Raw genomic sequence first — 26,879 nt, 5'->3', positions numbered from 1 at the left:
TACAACAAAAACACCAACACACTAAGGACCTGCAAGCAGCAACATCTGGGATTTCGGAGCGTCACAGGGAAAAGGCTCCCAGCTTTCTGTGAGGCAGGTTATCTGTGTTGAGTGCTGCCAGCGACAATGACTAAAAATGTTAGGATTTAGGATGAAATGATCATTCATCCTGGACTACTGATGCGCAGTCAGGAGGACCAGCCGTGCGTGTAGCGCTGCTTCTGAACGTCTCCTCCCCTGTTTCTGCAGTGTTACTGCTTCTCCTTCTCGCTCAATGCTGCCCACCGCAAGAGTAAGACAAGACTTCCATTCGCATAGCACCACACTCTTCTTTCTCGTCTGCCACCATCCCTCTGCTTGATATCCATCTTTTTTTTCTTTCTTGATCGGTGTTACTGTGTGGTTTGCGTCCTCTCAATCCTTCTCCATTCATTCACGCCTACTCTCATGTGCAGTCCTGCCTGGTTCTTTGCGTTTTCCAACCTCAGACAGAAGAGCAGGAAAATCTTTTCACTCAGTTTATTTTTCGGATTTTCAAAAAGATCGCCATGAAGCCTTTTTCTAAATTTACAGTTTGGAAGAATTTCCGACTGATACAAGCGGGGTGAATTAGGGCAGAGAGTGATTTAATTTATTATTTTACGCATCAACAATCGTACGTATTCTGGAGAGGATAAAGCTGAAAACGCATTGTGGGTTTTTGAAAAAAAAAATCCTTCTTAGCTTTGCGAAAGGTAACGCGGAGGTGGAGGAAAGGGATTTTAATGAGAGCAACTAATCCGACTGTATTAAGTTTGCTGAGGTAGGGTACCTGTCAGGAAAAAAAAAAAAAAAAAAAAAAAAAAAAAAATAGCGGAGGAGCACCGTGGATAGCTACGCGTCATTTCCAAGACACCCGCGCAACAAGCCATCACCATTACACCAGCCTGCTGGGTGAATGGCACACGGGGTGTCTTCCTCTCTTGAACTGGTGCAGGGTAGCCACGCTGTGACCAGGATCCAGCCGAGATTCTGGGCTTTCTGTGAGTATCTGGGACTGCTGTGCGCACCAATTGGACCCGTCTATTTGTCCCTCACGCACAGCCTGCTGATCCAGCATCCTAGCTGTCTGAGGTCTCATTTGTAATTAGCACTGGGGATAGAGTCTTGTCTGCAACAGTGGCGTTTTATTGGCATTTCTACCCCAAATGTTAAATCTGCTGTGCATTCTTTTCCAGATAGTTTCCACTGTGATCATAAAACTCTCTTTACAATCTGTTAATTTAACACAACCTTTGTTTCCACAGAGCAATATGAAATATAAGTTCATGTCCTGAGGCCACAACTTCCACACTGGGCTGACTCACAGACAACTGCACCCAGGTGAGTGATGCAAATTCGAACATTATTAAAAATAGAAAAATTCAATCCTGCATAAGCAGCATGTTTTCTATGATACCAAGCTCTAAAGCTCATAGCTGCTGGCAACTAACAGCGCTTATTTTGGTCTGTGCTGCTTGTTCACCTCAAGGTCTTGAGAAACGTAACGTTTCTTTTTATTAATTTGAGAAGAGGTCTCTGCTTTGTTTTTGCTTTGCTCGTTTCCATTGGTTATTTCTAATGACTTTCCTTTGTCTAAACAGTAGAGAGCACATTTCTGAGGAGACTCAATACAAATTGAAACTGTGACTTGAAAAACACACATGCACACACACAAACCAAGTAAAGGCTTCAAAGTGTGACTCATTATACACAAGTTGGTTACTTTCCAACCTCAGACCTGTGTTTAGCAAACAGGAGCTTGTCTGAGGATTGAATTACTTTAGTTTTTCATTTGAGTCAGGGGACCTTTTTTAGATTGGATAATTTGGGATATGTTGAAGGTTTAATGTGAAATGGAAAAGTGGCATCTTGCTGGGCTTGTGAGCAGTTGGTGAAGAATACATGCTGATCTGAGGCTTTCAATCAAAAGTAAATGTAGGCGACTGTACAACAGTTTGAATCGATGACATGAAATTGGAAATTAAATGAACAAAACTTGTGACTTGGTACATGTACTGAAAATCCTATTCTCATCTGGTAAACAAAACAGTGCACCCCTAATACTGTCTGCAGCTTGTTGTGATCTGATGATTTTAGAAAGGAATGCACAGAAAACTGTACGCTACTATCAGAGCAGATGGAAAGACACTTTTTATGTCTATAGTCTTGTCAGGAAACTGGTTTTATTCCTGCGTTACCAGTTGGAGAGCTTGCTTTTGCCATAGAAACGTCACCCACTCAAAATTTGTGCAGGGTTGTGCGCCAGACGAAAGTCATAGTAGTTATTTTATTTATTGGTTGTTGTTGGTGGACGTGTGCATGATGGTATGTTCATATATATTATATAATATCCCAAAACATTGCAGTGGAGTATTTAATTCTCTGTATAGACACAGACAGGGCTGTTGCGTTTAAAGCTGGTTGGACCTTCTAGCAGGAGTCACTGTCCATGGTGCTGATATGGCTGACGTTTTACTCGGCCTAATCAGCAGCCAGGTGTTGAGCTGTTGCTCTGAGCTGTTGATGTTGTTGTTGTTGCACAAAATACAATTTGTTAGTAATTTATGTATGTGCTTACAAAAAAAAAAGTGACAACTTAATTTCTGCATCTGTGCCGCGCCGCTTCACCCTGAATGCAGCCTTAATGGGAAATGTGTTCTCCTGTTATGCAGGTCAGATTGGAGAATGAAGCTTTTCTCTGCTGCGCGTCAATGAGAGCATGTGCCGTATGTAAGGCGTTTTCCGATCCCTTCCACTGTAGGTGGAAAACCTATTTTTGAGATGGAGATGGCCTTAAATTTTTAATCAGGAAGCATCAGATTACATTAGATGGTGTTTTTCCTTTCTTGCTCTCCGTTCACACTGATGCAGATGTTGATCTTGTGGGTTGTATTAATGCAATAGTCTCAAAATCGTTCATGCAAGCTGTTAAGATGCTGCTGCCAAGAAAAGCACTGAGGAATTATATTAAGTAGTCCCTTGACATAGTTTAAATGGCTTATATAAAATGCATATATATATTAGACAGAAGCTTTGAGAGGAGTGCTGCATTTCCATATTTATAGATATATATATTTCTGTAGCAATAGGCCTTCCTAAGAACAACTTCTATTTTCTTGTTATGCTCAGTGTCAGAAAAATATTATTTTTGGAATCCCATCTAGCTTGACGATACATGCACTGAGTCAGTTTTTCCCTCGATACTACAGGTGCAGAGGGTAACATTTTTACTGCTGCTTAGTACAGAATGACCACATTACATGTGTGGGAGTCGGACAGGGTAGTTCAATACCAATGACTCAACGATTAGTAGGTGCCAATGTTTCTGGCTCTAAAAACTCGGGCTGGCCAAACTGTTGGTTCCCACGTCATTGGGATACAAAGGAGCATGACTGTGTGCACTGAAGCGATGTTAAACCCTTCTTTGTCAAGGTATTTCAAGAATAGAACTCTGAATAATGAACATCCGGTCAAAACTCATCCGCATAAATTCCTTTCTCTTTTGTCTTTCGCAGGTTTGTACGAACCTTCACATGTGACATGCATTGATCTCCACCATTAGAAGACTCCAAACCTCATCACGCCACCATGTCTCTGCGCAAGCGTATTTTCAACTGCATTCCACCTGTCAACCCCTGCATGTTCATCTCGCTTCTGCTGGTTCTTCTCCCGGGAGTCACACATTTTTGCCACGGCAGCAGCAGCGAAGATGCTGGCAGCACGTCAGGCAACTGCTCTAGTGAAGATAATTGCTCAGAGGGCGTGGTGCTGCCCATGTGGAACCCCCAGAACCCTGCGGTGGGTGACAAGGTGGCACGTGCCATTGTTTATTTTGCAGCTCTCATATACATGTTCCTGGGCATGTCCATAATCGCCGACCGCTTCATGTCGTCTATCGAGGTCATCACCTCTCAGGAAAAGGAGATCACCATCAAGAAGCCCAACGGTGAGACGACAACGACCACTGTGCGCATCTGGAATGAGACGGTGTCCAACCTGACCCTCATGGCCCTGGGCTCATCGGCGCCAGAGATCCTGCTGTCTGTCATCGAAGTGGTCGGTCATAATTTTGAGGCCGGATCTCTGGGTCCCAGCACCATTGTGGGAAGCGCTGCATTCAACATGTTCATCATCATCGCTCTCTGCGTGTACGTGGTGCCAGAAAATGAAACCCGCAAGATAAAGCACTTGCGAGTGTTTTTTGTCACTGCTGCATGGAGCGTGTTTGCCTACATCTGGCTGTATCTCATCCTGTCAGTGTTCTCCCCCGGAGAGGTGCATGTTTGGGAGGCAGTCCTCACCTTCCTCTTCTTCCCTCTCTGCGTGCTGCAAGCCTGGATTGCAGATCGGCGCCTGCTCTTCTACAAGTACGTCCACAGGCGTTATCGTGCTGACAAGACCCGCGGCATTATCATCGAATCTGAGGGAGACGCCATGTTCACTAAGATGGATTTGGAGATGGACGGACAGGGCGTGAACTCCCACACTCACCCCAAAGAGGCTCTGGATGGGATGCTGGAGGGAGTGGAGGAAGGAGGAGGGATGAGCGCCGAGCAAGATCAGGAAGAAGAAGCCCGTCGGGAGATGGCCCGCACTCTGAAAGAGCTAAAACAGAGGCACCCGGAGAAAGACATGGAGCAGCTGATTGAGATGGCCAACTACCAAGTGCTGGTCCAACAGCAGAAGAGCCGCGCCTTCTACCGCATACAAGCCACACGCATGATGATCGGAGCTGGGAACATCCTGAAAAAGCACGCGGCTGACCAGGCCAGGAAGGTGGTGAGCTGTCATGAGGCCAGTGGGCAAGAAGAAGATCCCAACACCATTTACCTCCAGTTTGACCCCTCTCACTACCAGTGCTTTGAGAACTGCGGCTCACTAAAGCTGTCAGTGAGCCGGCACGGAGGAGAGAGCGGCTGCACTGTCAAGGTAAGAGAAAAAGTAACAACAGAGGATGATTCAAAATCAACTTTAACGACTCTAGGCATAAAATATGAATAATTCAGCATTTTATTACAACCCCTGTCACTAAATATTTAATAAAGTTTCTTTTCTTGTGCCGTACAGGTGGACTACCGGACAGAGGATGGGACCGCTAACGCAGGCTCAGACTATGAGTTCGCAGAAGGCACTTTGGTCTTCAAGCCTGGTGAGACGACAAAGGAGTTCACTGTCGGCGTTATCGATGATGACATTTTTGAGGAGGACGAGCACTTCTACGTGCGCCTCAGTAACCCACGCATCGTGCACCGTGCCGAGGTCTCCGTCTTGGAGCCAAGTTCCATCACCTCCAGCAACAGCACGGTGGGCCTCTCCCCCCACGTTCCTCCGAAGGCTGCCCTGGGCAACGCTCACACCGCCACGGTAACCATCTACGATGACGACCACGCCGGCATCTTCACGTTTGAGAGCAACACCACCAGGGTCAGTGAGAGCGTCGGCAACATGCAGGTGAAGGTGCACCGGACGTCCGGGGCAAGAGGGAAGGTGGCCGTGCCCTACCACACCATGGAAGGCACCGCCAAAGCAGGGGAGGACTACGAAGACGTGTCCGGCAAGCTGGAGTTTCAGAACGATGAGACCATGTGAGTGGCAATTCTTCGTCTTCATGTAATTGTTGTTGCTTCTCGTTACTTGATTAAACATCCCAGCCCACATGTTGGTATGTTACACTGTCCTACATTACTGTAAATGATCTATTCTGGTAATGGATGAAAGGACATGTGAGTCATAGCTACGTTCACTCGGAGAAGTTTACATCTTTCAGAGGGATGACGTGGGAGGATCAGAGGATATAATTTTGCAGGAGATAATGAAACATTGAGGATGGTGTTCAAGAGGAGGAGCATCTTCTTGTTCCTCTTCTTCTTCTGTCACTGAACCTTTGGGGTTTCTGTTGAGGTTATACGGGTGTTCATTGTAATGCAGCACAAAAAAAAACTCGGAAAACAATGGAAGTGTATGTGAGCGGCAGAGCAGAGGAGAGAGAATCAGACAGGTGACTTACACAGCAGCATGGGGAGGGATGAGTGTTGAAACAGGTGCATGTGATGAAGCCTGTGTGATTACTTCGACAAAAGGATCTATGGGTGCACCAGCGGAGAGGCTGAAAAAACAAGACCACATGAAGAAAGAGACCTCTGAATGTGCCTTTCTTTTAAAAGCCGCGCAGACGATTTGGCTGAATGACGAGCTCACTTGTAGTGTTTGATTTGTGATGAGACGAGCAAAAGACCTGGCAGTTGCCCGCAGTAATTTTTCTTAATTAAAGAAACACAAAATGTCCTCATCTGTGTCAGGCTCCACGCGAAGTGATTTACTGTACGCCGAAGGACGAAACAAAGGAATAAAATGTGAGCCCTTCTGTGCGAGCAGAATTTCAGGGCTCGTGTGTAGGTGTAGTGTGTAGGTCGGCTGAGTGGGAGGAAAGGCAGGTGAATACATAGTGTCAAAGAGAACACAGAGCACCATATTTTGTCTTTTTTTTTTTTTTTTTTGCCTAGCAGTGCAGGTGAGATTCGACTTTATTGTTCTTTGTGTTCAGGGGTTTGCTTGTGCATTTTTCCGCGCATTTGCTTTCCCTTGCTGACAGTAGTTTGTGTGTATTATTAAGGGCGTACTTGTGTGATCGATCCACTTCAAACCCACATCAAATAAAATGTCGCTCAAAAGGGGGAACTATAAAGAGCTCATTGAGCAGCCAGAGCAATTAAAGCGAGTGAAGAGGGTTTAAAGAAGTCCCAAAAGTTTTTCGACATAGAGCAGTCAGCTACAGAGGCGTAATGAGCCAACAGTGTATAACAATTGAAGAGGAGAGGCAGGCGGCTTGCATCTGCATTCAAACGGAGATTGAGCAGTAGATAAAATCCTCACCGACGGAGCCAAGAGTCTGCTCATCAGACTGTAGCAGGCTGACTGTGACACAAGCATCTGCACACCCTGTGTTGTCGGGAGTCATGCTTCTCTCAGCAGTCGCCGTGCAGCGAGAGGGGAAGAAGCACAGAGAGCAGGAGGGCAGGACGGTTTCAGAAAACAGATGAAAAGAAAACCCGGGCGCAACGGGAAATGTCAAAGCTGTGCTCAGCTTCTCCCGCGCTCCCCCGGAATAGCAAGTAAGCGAACGAGTACTTTGATCGTGGGTGAAAAAGGCTCAGCTCAGATCTTGAATCACAATCGCTGGTTACAGTCAGGTCACAGCTGCTTACTTATCTTTGAAGTTGAATCTAAATAAATTTTGTAATTTCATTCTTGGAAAAGCATTCATCTCCAGGCACACGTGAGGATTTTATCAGAGTTTGATGTGGAGCCAAAGTTCCCCGTTTTTCAAGTTGGAGTCAAACTAGATCACACTTTGCTCCTACATTTTGATGCTGATGCTGAAGTCAGACGGAGGATGTTTAATTTGGGATCAAGTCAGTCCTGTTAAACATGCAGGTGAAATGTCTATGTGTTGTCATCTTTAAGCATTTCAGCTATTGTACATATGAATCTGTGTGTGTGTCTGTGTTACTGTGAGCAGATGAACCTGCGCGCATTCTGTGTGAAATATGTTTTGGTGCTGCTTACTGCTCCGCAGGCTGCCATCGTTCAAAGACAGCTTCCTTTTCTTACCCAAGTGTTTCCCTGGGCGTTCAGGACAAAGAGCTGACACTCGGCAGCAGGCTTCAGGCACCTCTGTGTATGCGTATGTGTGTGTGTTTGTCTCTGGCTTTGTGTGCATCTTTGTACATCTGCTTTTCCCCGTCAATGTTTCAGAACACAGAGCAGCACAAGAGAAGGAGGCCAAGTTGTTAAGCTTCTGACACGGAGCCAGGAGGAACGGTTTAAAATCTAGGCGTGCAGTTAAATAATAATTTACCATCTAAATTCTGCACTGCAGTAAATAGATTATGATGTACAGACACAGACCTTTGAGCCAAAATAAACAGGCTGACATAGAAAACCATTTTACATTCTGTGTTTATGGATTAGAGGGAGATCTGCACAGACCCTTTGATGGCCGTGTGCAGCATAAGCTCGTATCTGTTTTCGTTAGCGCCTCTGAATGTGAGGAACTGTTCGCTAGTTGAGGCTGAAGTGGATAACGGGGGCAGTTACATAAGCTAAGATGAAAGAGATGCGAGGGGATCACTTCTGAAAAGGAAAATCAATACGCTGATAGTCTTTATTTCTCACTCCTAATGTAGCTGGGATCAATAACGTTTTGAACTTTCTGAGAAACACGGCTGAGAGGAGGAGCAGGGAAAGAGTTGGGGAGCATTAGCACACTCAGAGGCATTAAAACCAGATGCTCATGTAGTTTCATCAAGAGACAAGGAAAGGTTTGCTCCCTTAAATCAGCCCTGGTGTGAGGCAACTCTGCTGTTCAGTGCTATACTTTTTAGCTTTCGCTGGCGATACGGACGAAAGTACAAGGTTAATTCAGGTTCGACAAGTCCACCGCATTGATCTAGACTGAAAAATCTCTGGATGTACGGCCATGTTGTGCAGACATTCGGGTTAACCGAGAGCATATTTTTGAATGCATTTTTTTTGTTTTGTTTTTTTGTTTATCTCAACATCTACTAGATAGTATTGGCAGAAAATATTGCACCAGAGAGTCATGGTTCATTAGGATGTAGAAGATGTATCTTATGGCTTTGAGTGAAATGTAAAATTGTGGATGGATTTCAATTAAATTTTTTTTTTCAGCTGTTAGGATGAACTCAACAAAAAGCTTGTATGCTTATATTTACTGCAGGACAGTTAATGTAATGCTAACATGCTAAATTTAGATCATGTCAAATATGGCACCTATGGAGAAAGTTCATGTTGGCCTTTCCTCACAGTAACAAGGTGCCGGCACGGCTGCAGACAAGTTTTCAAATACAAGTTATCAGGGCAGGGTCATTATCAATGTCAAAACATTTTCTCTCTGTATAAATTCTATCTCTATAATAACGCAACCGGGCAATAACGTTCACATTTTAACCGCTGTGGGTATGAAAAGCCACTTTCTTCTCAGTGTTTTATGTTCACATTTAGCTACACTTGAACCTCTTGGAGCTGGTGGAGACTTCTTGTTGCTGCTATATGCTGACAAGTATGTTTGATTCATGTCTCTTTGACTGAATGGTGTTGCCCGGTTCAGCTGAGGGAATTTGACATACTGTCATGCATTCACTCGTTCTCCCTGCTGGCTTCACTTTTGTCAATGTCTCAGGAGGGCTGGAGCCTCTGCCAGGATGCAGCAAGCAGAAATCAGAGATACTATCCCAGGGGAGGCACAGAGGTATGAAATGTTTCACACCTTTACCTGTAGGCAGTTTGGACTTTCCATTCCTCAAGATTTTGGAGCACCCTTACGAAACCAACACGGAGTGTGGAGGATAATGTTGCATGGTGCTTGAGTCTGGAGATGACAATCCATCCCTGAGCCACACAGCCTTACGTTCTCTATTCCCAGGTTAATCTAAATTAATCCTTATGATTAATTTAGAAACAGAGCATATGCTCATTTTACATTTAAAGGACTCTCTGTAGATGCCAGACAGACTGCAGAGCGTTCCACGTGCAGATGAGTTTGTGGTTGCTCCAGGTGGAACATAAATCTCGCTTCAGGGCACAGACAATAAAGTGTGTATGACAGATACAATAGCAGTGTACATTACCCACTATGGCTTCTCAGAAACTATCCCAGGAATGGAGCCAACAGGCAGAGAGCCGATACACACTGAAATGCGATATGCAGGGTGTGAGGACTGTGCAGTTTTGATAGAATCCAACAGCGTCTGAATAAATGAGAGTTGACATCAACCTGCAGAGATACAGTCGGGCCCATGAAGCAGAACTAGATGGTGCTGTTCAGGAAATTGATCCTTACAGTTTGACTGGATGACAGGGTCAGCAGGTACGCACATAAGGCCTCCTTTAAAATCACTGGAAGTGCTTTCGAGAGATAGGTTTAAGATGCAGCTTTGACAAATACTGTCTAAAACCACCTATAAAGAATTAGATTTTAATATACTGTTGGAATAAAATATCTTCTCATGAAATCATTGTGACAATGTGATTTATATAAATCTGAATAAAATGAGGATCTGCACACTTCAGGATCAAAGCAAGTATCCTTAATAAACCAAACTTTTGGTCAGAGGTTCATTACATTCATTAAGCTTGGTTTTTCATTGTTTTATAAATATGAATAGAAAGAGGATTGTGTCTGAGAACAAACTTCCAACTTTATGGTCAACAGTGTATATACTTTTAAATTGTGCTTAAAAGCTGCTGATGGGTAGGTTTTATACATTTTCACACAACCAGGCTATTAGTCTCTACCTGCAGACTGTATGCTAAGCTAAGCTAATGTTATTTGTTTATTTGTTATTTGCTCCCCCGTGAGAGTGGAATCATCTTTGCATTTGATAGCGAGCCAAATGAAGTTACTCGTTATATCAGGCTTCTTGTAAAAAGCATCTTCACAAAGCCACTTAAACGGGGTAATTGACCTAAAGCCTAGCAGTGGTTCAGTTTGCCACCACAAGAAGAGGAAAGGGCAGCTTAATGCCCTCAAGATCCAAGGATCAACAGTGTTCATATACACTGATGAGCCACAACATTAGAACCACTCACAGGAGAAGCAGATATCATTGATCATCTTGTGATAATTCAGTGTTCTACTGGGAAACTTTTGCATGTATCATCCACCTAGACCAGACCGGACATTAAATATTATTGAAATAGAAAGGGAAGAGTATATTCTCCCAAAATGTCCAAATGTTCCTTTGGCTGCTTTAGCAGTTGACTGACTATGTGAATTGTTGCTGGTAAGCTAGCATGGTTTCCAGTATAGCTATATTTTTCTACACTGGAAATGCATGTTTTATTGTAACTTGCATCAAACATAGCGGTCAGAAGTGTAATTTCACAACGGTGCTGCGACACATTCACATGATTCCCAAGTTTCTAATTTTTAATTTTAAATTACGACAATGGTCAGCTTCTTTCACCCTACTATGAGCTGCAGAGAATTTTTCATCAGAATTATGGCGTTGTTGAGCCAGGTGAATACACATATAACAAGTATACGTACACATTTTTCCCCATCTTTATGTTATCATTATGTAAGCATTAGAGTCTGGCATCTGCTGAAATATAATTTACAAGGTAATCATCCTAATGCATTATGTAAACCCACAAAAAAGTCCACAAAACATAAAGTCCGCCTGATCTCCTGCAGTTACATTCTCCTTATCTTGGTACACTACAGAAAGACAAAGAGCCTCTGCCTACAGCTTGATGTAATATCAAAATGGCGTCTGCATAAGTACAGTCAGAGTGTCAACCTTCACATTTTATTTTAAGGCCTCGCCATGATGCTTCAAAATAAACCTCACATGTACATATACTCTTTTGTTCCCATTGTGAGGACTCTGGGCTACACTGCGATTCACTTTGCTCCCACTGGCATGACATTTCCCTGACATTAGACAGCAATGACGTATCGCCGACGTTTAAAATAAACTTCTTCTCTTCTGCGAGCAAACGCTCTTCCTGCGCGTTGTCAAATCCTGAGCGTACATGTGTGGACAGAAATAGACAGCCACCCACATATCATTAGGGAGATGGAGGGAGAGAAAGACTGACTGTGACAGTGTAAGGGAATGAAGTGGACTGGAGAAAATATGTTGGTCACAGTTTGACGCCGCAATGTGTGTCTGTAGCACTCAGATTTAAGAGCACAAACTCTACTTCTAAATAAGTCATAAGGGTTTGCTTTATGCCGCTGATTAATTTCTACGGAGAACAAGATAATAATTCAATTTCCCGTGACCTATGACTTGAAGTGTGTGGGAGGGGTGTGGGCTATTTCTCCACACTTGTGCTCTAATGGAATTAATGGTGTAGAAAGACTTCGCCCTCTTGTGGGGCGCTGGGAAAAATATACATTTCATTCTTTTATTTAGTATGTAGGGCTTTGCAGAACAGGTTTCTGCTAATCTGTGATAATCTTGAGCTTCCACCTTCTTATCTAACAGATCTGTTTCATGATTCATTGCGTGGGAGGTCTACCTTTTGGCTACGCTGGTTGTGTTCGAATGCCTTCAAAATGCACAGTCTTAGCGTTAGAAACTGCTCTTACTGGTTGCTCCGCTTCTATTTTTTGCGTGATTGAAGGTGCAGTTACTGCAGGTTGACTCTTCTCAACAGCTGCCATCATTTCCTGAATAAAGCCTATCAACCTGTTGATCCACCTGTCTTTGTTTCCCCCCCTTTCCCCCCGACCCCTCTGCCTTCAGGAAGCTGCTGAACGTGAAGATCATCGATGACGAGGAGTACGAGAAGAACAAGACGTTCACAATTGTGTTGGAGGAGCCCATACTGCTGGAGGTGGGGCAGAGACACGGTGAGTTGTGGACACAGGTGGATGCTACAACTATGCAGAATGTTCCTCTTTATCGTATGTCTTGAAGTCAATGGACCCGTGTCCACTGTTTTGTAATCTGATTAAATTGTTGGATGAGAGGATCCATTGACACTAATGTAAACTCTGTGGTGTTTGGTGTATTTCACTGCCAGGCTGTATGTCAGAGAATCCATGTGTAGACATATACCTTACACAGTTACATATCTTTAATATGTAATATATTCCAAAGACTGCAAAGACTGAATGTACAATGCAAAAGCTGACATTAATAAAACAGCAACACAGCAGATTTCAGATTGGGTTATTCAGATAAAAAAATACATAAAGAGGTTCTTCGCTGAAACTGTGTGAGGTTTAAATCCAGTGACTTTTCTATGATTGATTTTCAGACAAAAACTGTGACCCACAGTGGACTAGACCGTCCGAATTGCAAGATCTCCAAATAATTCAGTAGTTGTCACTGTGAGACACGTACAAAATTGCTGAGGTCCTGCGGCGCTTCTTGGGTGCACGCACGCTCACAAGGCATCATAGAAATACAGTAGTATATGAATCTGACTTTCCAGCTTTGAGAAATGTCCTGAAAATGAATAGCCAGTATATGTTTGAGATGACTCATAATATGCTGATCTCTCATTACCACTGTGCACCGAAGAACATATGAGACCAGTTCATGAATATAACTGCTTAAATATTGAACACAGTTAAATAAATAAGTGTAGAATTCTGACAAGGCAATAAATAAATATCAAAGTAAAATAGCTCTCCCTAAATTAAATTAATAAGTTATGAACTAAATGAAAAACAATGAGTAATGAACTATGTATCAAAATGAATCCTTATCCACTGATATAAATAAATGTTCATTTGTTTGTTTTCTGTAACCACTTGTCCTCTAGAGCCGGGACATCAAACTCAAATTCATAGCGGGCAAAACTTTATTTGTGGATGCATTTGTTTATACAAAAAGTATAAAAAAGCATTTTTTTTGCTTATGTTTTGGGTGTTTGCATGCTGTGAGCCTTTTCAGCACTTTGTTTTACCTTTAAGGGTGGTATTTCTTAGACAAAAAAAAAAAAAATGCTTTTGATAATAATAGAAAAACGAAAAAAATTTGCAAATAAATGAAAAAATACTATTAATGCTTTGGGCCCTGTTGAGGCAGATCTTCCATTGTGATTTATGTACATATTTCTGTCCCAGAACCTAAGTATGTGGGTTCTGTTTTATGCACCCCCCTCTACATACTCAGCGAGGGACTTGAATTCAAACCCAGAATCTTCTTCCTGTGAGACATCAGTGCAAACCACAAACCACATGTTTGTTTAATATTTTAAAACTCCAATCCAAATGAGTGTCTATATTCAGGCTGGTATTTTTATTTATTTCACTGATGACACTTGTCAATCAAACTCTGGGGACAAGATTGACAATTATGCTTGGCTGCTGTCAATCACAGATTTATAGAAGAAGAAACTGAAATGAGTCAGATCAACAGACTGCATGGGCACGCACAGAAGACTGAGCTTCTGTATCATTCACGGCTGGTACCTAGAACGGTTCTCTTCCTGGAACCATGTGGAAAGCACTGGATGATAGTTTACACATGTGTTCCTCTGCTGCAGGAGACACCAATGATAACAAGACAGCGGCAGGACCAGAGGATGTGTCAAAGATGGGCTGTCCCTGTCTGGGAGAGCACACTAAGCTGGAGGTGGTCATTGAGGAGTCCTACGAATTCAAGGTAACTCCACATGAGTGCTCGTTACACAAACCACACCCACCCCCAAGATGGTGTTTTCTCACAAGCTCAAGCTGGGTTTATAACATTCACCACTTTCAACTAAACACCCTTCATTCATCCATCAATTTATTCATTTTCCATAACCGCTTAAGGATTGAGGGAGTATCCCAGCCGTCACTGGGTGGTCTGTCTATCACAGGGCTAACACAGAGAGACAGACAACCATTCATCTAGAGACAGTATAGAATCACCATTTAACCTAACCAGCATGTGTTTAGACTGGGGGAGGAAGCCGGAGTACCTGGAGAGAACCCATGCAGATACAGGGAGAACATGCAGATTCCACATAGAAAGGCCCCAGTCAGCCAGAACCTTCTTGCTGTGAGGTGTCCGTGCTAACTACTACAGCACTGAATTGCCCCAAACACCCTTCACTTTAGTGGAATTCAGAGCCACAACCTTTAGATCCTTGAACCGTTTTACAGACACCATGGGGTCTACACTGACGTTTTGAACTCCAACACCAGTCTCAGTTATTCCTCAGTCTTTTGGGCTGGAGTGTGGAGGATACATTTTTAATCCAACTAGAGAAGTGTGATAAATTATGAGTTATGTTCATGTAGCTAATGGCTCTGCTTGTACAGCCGTCCACTCATCATCCCATCAAGCCTAAATAGTCAAACGAGATCAGAAAATGTTACCATTTAACCGTGATGCAACTTTAAGTTGGTGCTCCACTCAGTTCATACGACAGAGCTGACTCAAGACTGTACTCTCTTTAGACCATACCTGCCTAATAAATGTTTTGAAACTTTTGTAACTTCCTCTTAGCCGTGCAGCCCAAACCTAATGCTAGTATTTACTATCATATCACTTTGATATCAAGATCAAGTGGAAACGGTTGGTGACATCCTTTAAGTCAGCTTAGTCTGCAACATGATACTGCACTGTCTCTGTTGCTGGCTCTATTTACCTCACTGGTGTAAAGCAGCTTTGTGCTGGCAGAGTGCCCTTTTCCTGAGGGATAGTGGGGTTTTGTGTTCCTCTGCATCTGTTCTGGTGACTCACTGTGCACCGCAGCAGGAGCAGAGAGGCTGTTGATTGCATCTTAATTCTATCATCAGCGTCCCAAGTGTCATATGGTGTTGAGATTATGCCGATACCTGCGAACGCACCTCTCCTCTGCTTTCTTTCCCTTCGTGGCCGCTTGCAGAGCACAGTGGACAAGCTGATCAAGAAGACGAACCTGGCCCTGGTGGTGGGGAGCAGCAGCTGGAGAGAGCAGTTTGTTAGCGCTGTCACTGTCAGCGCAGGTGAGCCGCAGCGTCCCGAACTGTCTCATCTGTTCATTCCTCAGAGATCAGACCTGTGGAAGATAGAGCCTGCGAGCTGGATCGGCCCCACCAGCTGCCCGTTGTGTAGTGTGTGTGTGTGTTTTTAGACACTTCTTTAAAATCCCAAATGATCCCAAAACAGCCATTGGCTGAATTTGAAAGCAGACGAATTTAACAGATCATGAATGAAAGGGCTTACAAAAACAAAGCCCATTTTCATACATTTGGTTTATTTTCTGCATCTATCTAATCCAGACAGTTCATTAAAAAAAAGGCAGGATGTGCCGACTTCCTCATGTGGCTCCCAATAATAAAAAAAACAAAAACAAAACTAAACTGGCTGGCTCTACCTGAACAATTGATGGCTCTGAAGAATTTATGCATGTGGTATGGTGAACCCTTTTTATTTTGCCCTTTCAAAGACTGTTCATTTGGCTTTGTTAACCTTTTCAATCTGCACCAGAGCAGAAAACATTTGGGCTAAATGCTGGCTTGGATACCCGAGATGTGTCTCTTTCTGATTTAGGTCATTCAGATTAGCATGCAGAGCATATGCATATACAAATAGAAAGTATGCTCCCTGCATGTCTTAATCTTTGAGTCATAACTATATTTACACTATTAATGTGATGATTTGGAAATGTAAGCTCCCACACATTTATCAAATAGCTGGAAAATGGATTTTGCTGTCACAGACATTCTCTTAGTTCAACTAAAATGTGAAGCTGAAATGATTTCCTTTGTGTTTTGAAGTATATTGCACAGGGAAGTGGGATGGCCATGGCCTCAAACCACAGCTGCAGTGGGGTAGAGCTGCTCGGCTGAAAGCAGTGATGTCCCATAAATATATCATGTAAAATGGCACATTGTGTGGAGTGCTTCTCTAACTTAGCACTGTGTAATAACTGGTCTGGAGGAATGCAGTGAGATAATTACTCAACAGTTCCTATGGATCGGGGGGAAAACTGCTGCAAAGTAATGTAGTAAAGACTACTTTAGAAAAAAAAGAATTCCCACCGTTACACTTCAGGAGTTCCATAAACCTACAGTGTCACATCGGTATAAAATATATATAGCATCTAGCAGAAGTAGCATTTCTGGTTCCGTACTTTGCTTGTCCTCAAGTATCTCTTCTGTGTCTTTGCCAGGTGACGATGATGAGGAGGAGAGTGGGGAGGAACGCTTGCCATCCTGCTTCGATTACATCATGCATTTCCTGACTGTTTTCTGGAAAGTCCTCTTCGCCTTTGTCCCACCGACTGAATACTGGAACGGCTGGGCCTGCTTCTTTGTCTCCATCTCCCTCATTGGCGTTCTGACAGCTGTGACCGGGGACTTGGCCTCACATTTCGGCTGCACCGTCGGCCTCAAGGACTCAGTCACTGCTGTCGTGTTCGTGGCCCTCGGCACCTCTGTTCCAGGTGGGTGTCTGTGTTGTCGATCGGTCCTAACACTGAACTTGTTCTGTGTCTCCTCTGGGCTTTGCCTGTGCAATAGAAGCAGCTACTTGGGGATTCTTGTATAACCCCTACCTCCGCCTGTGCTGTCAGAGGACTCCTTTCCCAAGATGTTGTCTTGTACTTTAACAAGCTGTAAACAAAGGCAAACACTGGTCGCACTTGTTTTTCTCCTCCTAGGTGCATTGCCTCATCACACTGCCACAGAGAGACATAAATGAGAGTTTAAAAATTAGGCTTTGGCAGGTTTCACCCAACTATTCTCCTAACACTCTCCCCTAAGCTGGCAGACTCGTTGTGCTGGGTATCCCATTACATAAGTTAGAAACTAGTAACCGCAGATCATGACAGAAATAATAAGTTCCTTATGGTAAAGAGATGTTTCTTTCAAAAATCATTTTAATTCACTTTTTTCTAGTAATCCAGATTTTCATTTCAATTTGCTATCAATGCTACGTGTCGGTAGAAACCGTAGCTTAGCTTAGAATACTAGTAGTGTTTCCTTTCTTTAAAAAAAGTGTCTTTACTGGTTGCTTAGCTTGCTTGCTTGCAACCACCAGCTAATATTTTCATGCTAACTAGCATGCACCACTAGCATCAAAGGACAAATCAAACAAACCAAACAAATTTTCTCACCTTACCAATCAGCCAGAGTTACAGCTCGTCAACGGGCCCAGAGGGACTCTGAGCAGTGGCAATGTGCTATGTTTTCAGTGTGTTTTCAATGACAGTATTATATCTCCTAGATGTGACAGTCAGTCTAGTCACATGCTATATGCATGACTTTAAGTTTTTCTACAAGGCCCCCCTTTTTGTTGACAACAATATTTTTGGGGCCCCATCCCGTCCGCAGTTTAACATTGATGCACATATCCGATGTAAGTAATCAGTCAACAGTCTTTGCTGCTGTCAGTTACTTCATCCATCTACATCGCAAAGCGACATCTTTCTCGTACCTTGTCATTAAGCTGCTCCTCCATGTCATTTGACATCTCATAGATGCGCCTTGTGATTGTATTGTTAAATAGATGAACAGCTTGTAGTTCGCTGTTGCTTCATCAACTGCATCGTTTAGATTATTTCGATAGCAGAGGGAAATATTCATTCCTCTGTTATAGTGTGCATCTTCTTACACTGAGGAACTCTAAAGGAAACTTTATACGTGGGAGTAAAGCATTTGAAAACAGAGATGCAGCTTTTATGTAGACATTCTGTTGTGCACAACAGTTTATACTTTCTAAAGAAATCAACTTTTACTTTCTTGGCTTGAATATGTTGTCTCTAAGTGACAGAATCAAACACAGCACACTGTGGTCCGTCCTCGTTACCTTCCATCGTACTGGTGAAACCCAGGGCGATGTATGCCTCTTCATATTTTTTTCTCTTTGCTTTAGAAGTTGTGCGGAGTTGATGGAGTACCTCTCTGCTCTTAATGGTATGCTATGCTTACCGAAGCCTCATTCAATGTCCCCCCAAAGGGGCTTCCCAAAGTGGGAAGCACTCCCCCTTTCAAAATCAAAAGAAGTTATTCGTCTTGCAGAGAACAAAAAGACAGAGATAGAAAGATGAAGGCGTGAAATGAAAGCAAGTCTTTAGTGAGTGAATGCGCATTGCGTGCGCAGACCATTTCACTGTTTCACAGTTATCTTAGCTAGCCTGAAAGAATGTGGATAAGCCAGTAATTAAAGCATTAAAACATCATTAAAAAAGTATTAAAACAACCAGCCTAGGAACTCTTACTCAAACACACAATTTGTAATGGTACGTGACTTCTAAAGAACGTTGTATTTGAATGCCACATAACCTAGGTCTTCAGTAGATTCGTAAGTTGGTTCTGCAACCAGCACAGTGTACATGTTTGTCTTTGACAGCTCACACATTGTTAAGTTGTTAGACTGCTGTAACACCAGAGTGAGGTCATTAAAATATTTCTCAGTTGTCGACTTTCGAGGCCCATTAGAAAGTGAGATACCCATCAACATCAACTGATCATTACCAGCATTTACGAGCAGGATTTTTCCACCACCTGGCAACCTGAAACTTCTTCTTAATCCTTGCTGAGTCAACCACTCTTCCAAAGCCTCCATTTAATCTATGAAATACATGTAATATTTGTAGGTTTTAGGAGGTGAGCTCTTATGCAGGTACATTTTGATTGATTTGTACAAGCTCACCTGCTCGTCTTTCTCTCGTAGACACATTTGCGAGCAAGGTGGCGGCCATCCAGGATCAATACGCTGACGCTTCCATCGGCAACGTGACGGGCAGCAACGCGGTGAATGTATTCCTGGGCATCGGGGTGGCGTGGACCATCGCAGCAGTTTACTGGCGTAGCAAAAACAAGCCGTTCAATGTGAACCCGGGCTCCCTGGCCTTCTCCGTCACCCTCTTCACCATTATGGCGCTGGTATGTGTGGTGGTGCTGCTCTACCGACGGCGTCCCAGCGTGTCGGGCGGAGAGCTCGGAGGCCCAAGGACCGCCAAGCTCATCACCTTCTTCTTCTTCATCTCCCTCTGGTTCATCTACATCCTCCTGTCCTCGCTGGAGGCGTACTGCCACGTGCCTGGCTTCTGAGACGGAGGGAAACGCACAGACGTTGCGCCTCTACTTGTTTTTACAGTGTACCTAAAGTGTTTTCTCTCTGGTTTTGTCTATTTTCACAAAGGGTTTATAACTATTTGTATCATTAGTTCTTATTGATTCTGCGCAATATTTGATTGACTTTGAATCTGCGGACTTTGGAACTTTGCTGCCACCCACTACGCTGTGAAGGATAGCTTTAGCCACCCAAATAAAAAAAATGTTTCTTCTCCATGTGTAATATTATGTTTAACAGGACATATATCTTAACATAAATTGCATCTGTCACCTGACACATACAGCTTCATGTCCTCTTGCTATGTTGACAGTTATTTGAGTTTTTAGGTGTTAAGGAAGCACAAGCCCGAAGCGAAACATTCCTCATACTCTGGTGAGTGTTGCAGAATAAACAAAAGGTGGTGCATGGGATGACATTATTCAGAAAGACTGAAGTGAGCAGTAAAGCATATTTGTGTGGTGATATTTATTAAATCTCAATCTATACATTAGTTATTCAATGTATCTCATGTAAAAGATGAACATTGTGCGTGGGGGTTTCGTGAAAGACTAGGTGTGTTTACTTTTGCACGTTATTAGATTCAAAGTTTCTTGGTAAACTATTTTAAAGTATCGTATGTATTTTGACATGGCTGTTGACGTGTTGACGTGTTCCTGTACATGTGAATCACAGCTGTATCATACTCGTCTCACTGCCTGGTGCCCGTCCGCTCAAAGCTTTCCCAAACCGTATGAAGGTTTATTTAAAAAACAGTTTTGATAATTTTATTTTATTTTTTTCTGACAGAAGTGAACATGGAGCAGAGATCCCACTTCTAATTGTATAAATTCTTTGGAGGACACTTGTGATTTTTGCGTGTATGCGTGTGGTGAGCGTGTGTCTGTCCTCTGCTCTGCTCTTTGGGCACAAATTGGCAAAAGGCGCAGTGCCGTCTCCTCTTCGACTCCATAAATCGCACAAGGTTCATGGCGGAGAAAAAAAAAAATGAATGTTGGAGTCTGAGAGCAGATATGAAAAGCGCACCACTTTTCTTATCTGTCATGTTGACACTGAACATTTTTCAACTACATCACTTTTAGAAGAAGCACAGCAGCGAGCAGAGGGACACTGTTCAAATGAGGGTGAAGACCGAGGTCCCTGCCGTGGCACAATCACAGGTCCATCATCCGACATGAAACATGTGGTGAAAGTGAAAACATGGTACAGTGTTTCCTGAATGTGTCTCCTCGTTTTGCACAGCAGTCGATACTGGATTTTGTTTTTTTAAATTTAACCTAGACTCTGTAGAGCCATATTTATTGTAACAGTATTAGCGTAGAGGTATTTCTATGACCAACTTTAGTTTTATTGATATGCACGTTTAATGTATAAAAAGTGGAAATAAATGTTTCTGATTTATGATGCTGTAAGATGTCATTTTAATTTGACTTTTGTTACAGTCAATATTATTATTACAACCCAATGCACACTAGTCACACTAATCCCTCATTTGCTTGAGTGCAATAGCATCATCAGAAAATTAAGTATCAGAACTGAAAATACTAATCCAGCTGTTTTTAACTGAGCACACAGGGAGCTTTAAGGTTGCCCTATCATATGAATCTGATCATAAGTGGTGTAACAAGTCATAATGAAGTAGAACTCCATCAGTGTATTTGGCTGAGGTAGGTAAGGTAAATCTGTCAGGCATGAGATAATTAATGAGAGGTAATAAGATAAAGCAAAGCCGTAACTATACAGTTATGTAGTCATTTAGACTATTTCCTCTCTTTTCATTTTGTTTGATGAAATATTTAGAAGATTTTATCCACTACTGAAACCATATGAAAGGTTTGATTCAAACAGGTCAGAAGTCAATAGTTTAATCTTAATACTCAGTCATACTGTAAATCCTGTTTGCAATTCTACATGCATTTCTCTACACTGTCAAATAAATAGAGGAGCTAAAATGATATCCCACTGAAATGTAAAGAAAAGGAGATGGCAGCTTAAAAACAAACACACTACTGGTACCTCAAAACTGAGCTTGATGCAGGCCTCTTATTATATTGGATTGTGTTATAATCATAATCAAGCTCTATTTTCTCTTTTGCCAGCCTTGTATCAAAATGCCACTGATTGATTTAATCCACAGTTGGAAATGATACTAATTAAAATATGCGAGGCGCCGATCAAACACGTTCACCGGGAAATGTCTGTAGGCGTTCAGCTGTTGAACTCACATGTCAATCACGCGATTACGTAAGCACGCAATTTGTAATAATGTCATACTACTGTATTAGCTTCCACTTCCCTTAAAAGCTGTAAGACATGAGCGATGTGGCTCACGCTGAGTGAGAGCGCGATTCTTGTCAGCTGCTAATCGCTGAAAACAGTCAAGAGAAGCTGGCACTCCACGGGTGAGAAGAACCTCTGAGCTGCGGTGGGGTGATTTTAAAAGTGTTAGGTTTACGTTTCATCATGTTGGTAATTGCTTGCTCCTCAGCAGCAGAAATAAAACAGAAAGTAATTTGAAAGAGACTGAAAAGGGTTTGCTAAGAAAACAATCTCCTCGCTTTCCATGCTGTAGCTTACATTGTGTCCTAATCAGTGTCTTTTTTTATTGCAGGCATAAAGATGCACTAATTGCGCACACATTACCATGAAATGAAGCCCTGCTGTGTGGGGGGAAAAATGATTATTAGTATTTTTATTTTTTTTTATTAGTTTTTTCCGTAACATTCACGAAATGTTTCATTTTAAGCGTTCTGTGAGGACTCATAAAGGACCTGAACTCTGGCAGAGTCCGTTTTAAAGGTCGTCTTTTAAATTTTATTTTTTCAAAGGTCACACCTTTTGTATCCGATGGAGGTTGGGGACTGAACATTGTTCAGTAGAAAGCTGGGTGCAGAAAATAATTTAAAACTTCTTGTCCTGCTCATCTCTGAAGTCCAGAGAGACTACTGCTTTTAGCCAAATAGATTTAAAAAAATAAATAACAACTCCCAGACAACCAGCTGGACATAGACTACTTTGAATGTACACTTATATAATTCTAGAAAGAAATGTAGTGAATTTTATCATTTTGTTTAAGGAAACATCTTTGTAAAACCATTAATTTCACCAGAGCTTAGAGATATTGGATTAATTTTTGTCTTCTTTATTTCCCAGCTTTACTATTGAACTGCATGGAGTAGGAAATGAGCCATTTACTTAATATGCAGACACATGCTGAGGCTAGATGGGTTTCACATTTATTGCCAGGAGGATGCTTGGATATCTTCCATCCAGCTGAGAGGAATTAAGCAGATAGAAAATGGTAAAAATGTATGTGTGTGTATGTATGTGATACCATAGTGATTTTCTTTTATCTCTTCTGTATTTTTTAGTGCATGCAGTATTATGTACCACTTTCTCACCTGCTGCCATTGTGGTGGAACTGTGGCTACCTGTGGCTGCACTAATGTGCCATGTTACTATTTATTGGATATATAAATTGTGTTGCTTACGGTGATGACCTGCAGGCATTGATCACATGAGCTCTATAGGGGGGTTTCTCACTGTTCTCATAATATTTTCCAGCAAATAAGAGTTATTTTCTGCAAAGCCCCTAATAACTCATAAAAAAAACTGATGAGCATAACAACTAAAGATGCGAATGTTTCCTGCAGTACTTAGTGGACCCCAAAACAGAGCCCAATGAACAACAAGGGAGAAGGAACATGTTGATACTGATTGTCAGCTAGTATCGCACCACCCTCTCCTCTTTGTCCACCACCACTATGTCCGACTGTTGTATCAGTCTGGAAGCTGAAGTCCCACAGGACCTTGGCCCTGTTGTTCTCCACCACCTTCTGTTTTGTGGCCCATTGGGACTTGGGAATGTCTATTCCATACTGGGTACAGATATTCCTGTACATTATCCCAGTTGCTTGGCTGTGCCTCTCATGTACGCTGACCCGACTAGCATCTTACACCCTGCTACTATGTGCTGGACTGTCTCAGGGGCGTCTTTTCACGGTCTGCATCTTGGGTCAGATCTATTCTGGTAGATCTTGGCCTCTGTGGCTCTTAGGGCCTGCTCTTGTCAGTCCAGCGTTTTCCATTTTGCCTTACTCTCGTGAGGTATTTGGTTGTGGCTTCCTTGTGACCTCCTTATGGTTTCCATTAGCCTGTGGGATACCAAGGTACTTGTAGCTGTCTTGGATATGACCTGTCTGATAATCTTGCCTCTGTTTGTGATGATCTGACTGAGGGGGCTCAGGTCTATGCAGAACAGCAGTGGTAATAGTACATCTCCTTGGTATATGCCGCACTTGATGTTGATTTAGGCTATCGGCTTTGAGCTGGCCTCTAGGGTTGTCTTCCACAGTCCTGGATGAAGGCCCTCAGTTTGGTGTTGATCTTACACAGTTCCAGACATATCAATCACTCCAGGGTGCTCAGGTGCTTCTTTATCCCAGCACCTCTAAAAATAAGAGTTGAAAAAATATTTTTTGGTTGTTGCTTTAAAAAAAAAAACAAAAAAACACTTGACCCTCTCACATTGCAGTGGTATGAGTCACCCCTCTTGGTTTGGTTTGGCTGATCATCTCCTGTAAGTTACCAAATGATCGATTTACTTTATCACTCAGCACCAACACATTACAGTCATTACTTTTACTTTTGCTGTTGTTATTATTCAGTAGCACTTTGGTAGCTGACGTTTTTTCTCTCTCTCTGTCAAAATAATAGTGCAAGTTCTCAATTAGCCACTGTCCACAGTTTATATTGGAGCTGTTGTGCTGTTGTTAAGCTTTTGGTAGGATTATGTGTTGATGTTAAAGCCAAGGTGTAAGGCTAATCTATGACTGACACGGACCACAGGCCAAAGCAGACTCCTCCAGCACCTAGCTGTGATGTCTACTGAGAAGGGAGCGATTGTGAGAGCAACCTTTATCAGAAAGTAGTATGCTTGAACTACATTTTATAGCAAGTATACTAAGGATCATGTACTTGTAGTGCACTAGAAAGTCTACTAATTTAATACTTCTTCAGCCTAAATTGGGACATTTTTAAGTTTATAAAATAGTCATTTTAAATTTACAAGTACACTTATCTATAGACTACTAGTGTATTAGGCATATACATCTTAGTTTATTGAAGTATACTTAAAGTATACCACAAGTACACTCTTCTACATACTGCCAATTTTACTAGTTACATAATTCTAGTTCATATTTTTAATATATTGAAGTATACTATAAGTATTAAAGATGTGCATTACCACTTACTACTAATACCACTTCTGTAACTTTTACTATAAACATTTTAACAGAACCATATGATCTTGAACGTGTACGTCTATAACAGGGCTGATATCTCAAAGCAAATGTGTGTAGAGAAAAATATTTTTATTCTGCTAAATTAAATGTAAGCACGAGTAAATGACTTGAACATATTCTGTACTTGGATCAGGATATACCAAGTATTAGTACTTTGTGGCAGAAAGAAATAAAATGTATACTAAACAATTAAGCTTTAGTATTAAAGTATAAGTGTAAGTCTTAGTATTAAAGTACTTAGTCTTAGACTTTTCTTTGTACTTTTCAGCATACTGCCTCAGTTTTAGTATAAAATACATATACTCGTAGCAAACTTGAATAAACTACTTTTTGCTAAGGGCAAGCACGAAAACGTAATTGATAGATTTACCTCATTCAAGGTGAGGCGGCATAGACTGGAGTCTGCAGGGTCTGTTCAGTCCAAAAGGAGAGACAAGGGATAGAATGATGTTCTCTCTTAGGCAGGGTTACCTATCTTTATCAACCGTCATATCTCTAAGTATCTTTATTTTTTGGTGGATGGGTATGTGTTTTCCCAGCTCCTTGTTTGTGCTATAGCTAACTCTCTGCAAAAAATGGAGTGAGCATACTGCCCATACAGTCCCTTTAAGGTTATGTAGAAATCACAAAGAAATGATGCACTGTTGATAAACTGACAGGTTTTGTTAGAGTGATTAGGTCTAAAGGGTAGTGGTTGTGAATCACCAGTAATCTCAAAAACAAAGCTAAAACAAAGGCAGCTGGACTTATTTGACTTTTCTTCAAGCTATTTCATCTGTTTTACTGATTACTCTTTCAAAGCACCCTGACAGACAGACCAGCATTGTTGTTTCTGTTGGAGCTAACAGAATCTGTAGCTGAAGCTCCATAATGGACATTTGTCCCTCGATACACAGTCTATTTTGTTTCGTCAACAGGCGTACAGGAGGTGTAACAGAAACCTCGCGCTGTATTTAATTGTGCCACGTTATGCAGTTTACAGGGTTTTTATTTGAGACATATAAAGCGTATACACCTTATCTAATTTACACTGCAGGTGTTAAATGCGATAATTCACTCTGTTTTCAGAACGATTCATTATTATACTGACACATGCAGCAGGTGCAAGAATATCCCTTACCCTTCCACTGGGATATGAACTGTTGTCTAGCCATGCTGTTAATTGGAGAATGTGAAAGACTTTACAGATTACAGTCCCAGCTGTGAATACGCCTGAATGCTGAGTAGATTGACTCCAGTGTTGGCAGGGTGAGACCAAAACATCGCTTTGATTGTTTTCCGATTTGGCTGGTACAGAGCTACACATGTGAACATGTGAAAACAACAGAGGGAAGGTCCAAGTGAGGAACTAGTTAAAGTGAGAAACACAGTTTGTTCCGTTAAATCAGAAAGTGCCACTCACAGGATAGCTTAATGTCTCTTTCAGCTTTCCTCAGCAGCTGCGATAGCAAAAACTGCTAAAAGGAGTCTGGAACTGGTGGCTCCCGTCTACTTCATGATTTCACGCAATGACAAGATCATTTCCTGGTGAATGTGACGTCCCTGTCAATCATCTCCTTGCAAAAACAAAAATGTGGGTTTTTCTTTTTCAGCTACGACAGCTTTGCCAGAAGTGACATAATCACAAAACACATGGAAGTCAAACTTACAGAGAAGGATCACAATGATCAAACATGTAACATGTGTTTTTGTCCTAAAATGATCATATTACAAGTATTGATAACGTGAACTGTCAACTGAATAACAAACACAAAATGTAGTCATTTTGATCCAGGGTTCATATATCTGTTCATGTCATAGGGTGGTGGAGATGTGGACCCAAGTGCAGGACAGAGGGGTGATGAGGACGGGGTTTCAATAAAAGTCTGTCCTGCAGACAGCAAGAATTTCAAAACCCAAAGAAAAACACAAGAACGCAGAAACATGGCTAACACAAAAATAGGCACAAGAGGCACGGCAGACAGGAAACCAAGGAACTTAACAAAATAAAACAGGAAACTCAAAACATATTCAC

At 42.1% G+C, this 26,879-nt stretch overlaps 1 protein-coding gene across 2 annotated transcripts; it reads left to right on the top strand.

Annotated features, from left to right (window-relative positions):
- Nucleotides 1-20,960, top strand: slc8a4a (solute carrier family 8 member 4a). Of its 2 annotated transcripts, none has more exons than XM_047607452.1 (9): nucleotides 1-292; nucleotides 1,287-1,362; nucleotides 3,537-4,950; nucleotides 5,089-5,606; nucleotides 12,300-12,406; nucleotides 14,053-14,171; nucleotides 15,385-15,484; nucleotides 16,654-16,926; nucleotides 19,158-20,960. In XM_047607452.1, exons 3-9 carry the CDS (start codon nucleotides 3,610-3,612, stop codon nucleotides 19,535-19,537), a joined length of 2,838 nt encoding a protein of 945 aa, XP_047463408.1. In that variant the 5' UTR covers nucleotides 1-292; nucleotides 1,287-1,362; nucleotides 3,537-3,609; the 3' UTR covers nucleotides 19,538-20,960. The 2 variants fall into 2 exon arrangements, with proteins under 2 accessions (XP_047463408.1, XP_047463407.1); XM_047607451.1 differs by lacking the exon at nucleotides 1-292 and adding an exon at nucleotides 299-1,022.
- Nucleotides 20,961-26,879: the final 5,919 nt, after the last annotated feature.

Source organism: Mugil cephalus, chromosome 15 (genome assembly GCF_022458985.1).
Source record: "Mugil cephalus isolate CIBA_MC_2020 chromosome 15, CIBA_Mcephalus_1.1, whole genome shotgun sequence".
Classification (NCBI taxonomy): domain Eukaryota; kingdom Metazoa; phylum Chordata; class Actinopteri; order Mugiliformes; family Mugilidae; genus Mugil; species Mugil cephalus.
This window is presented reverse-complemented; position numbering and strand designations above follow the sequence as displayed.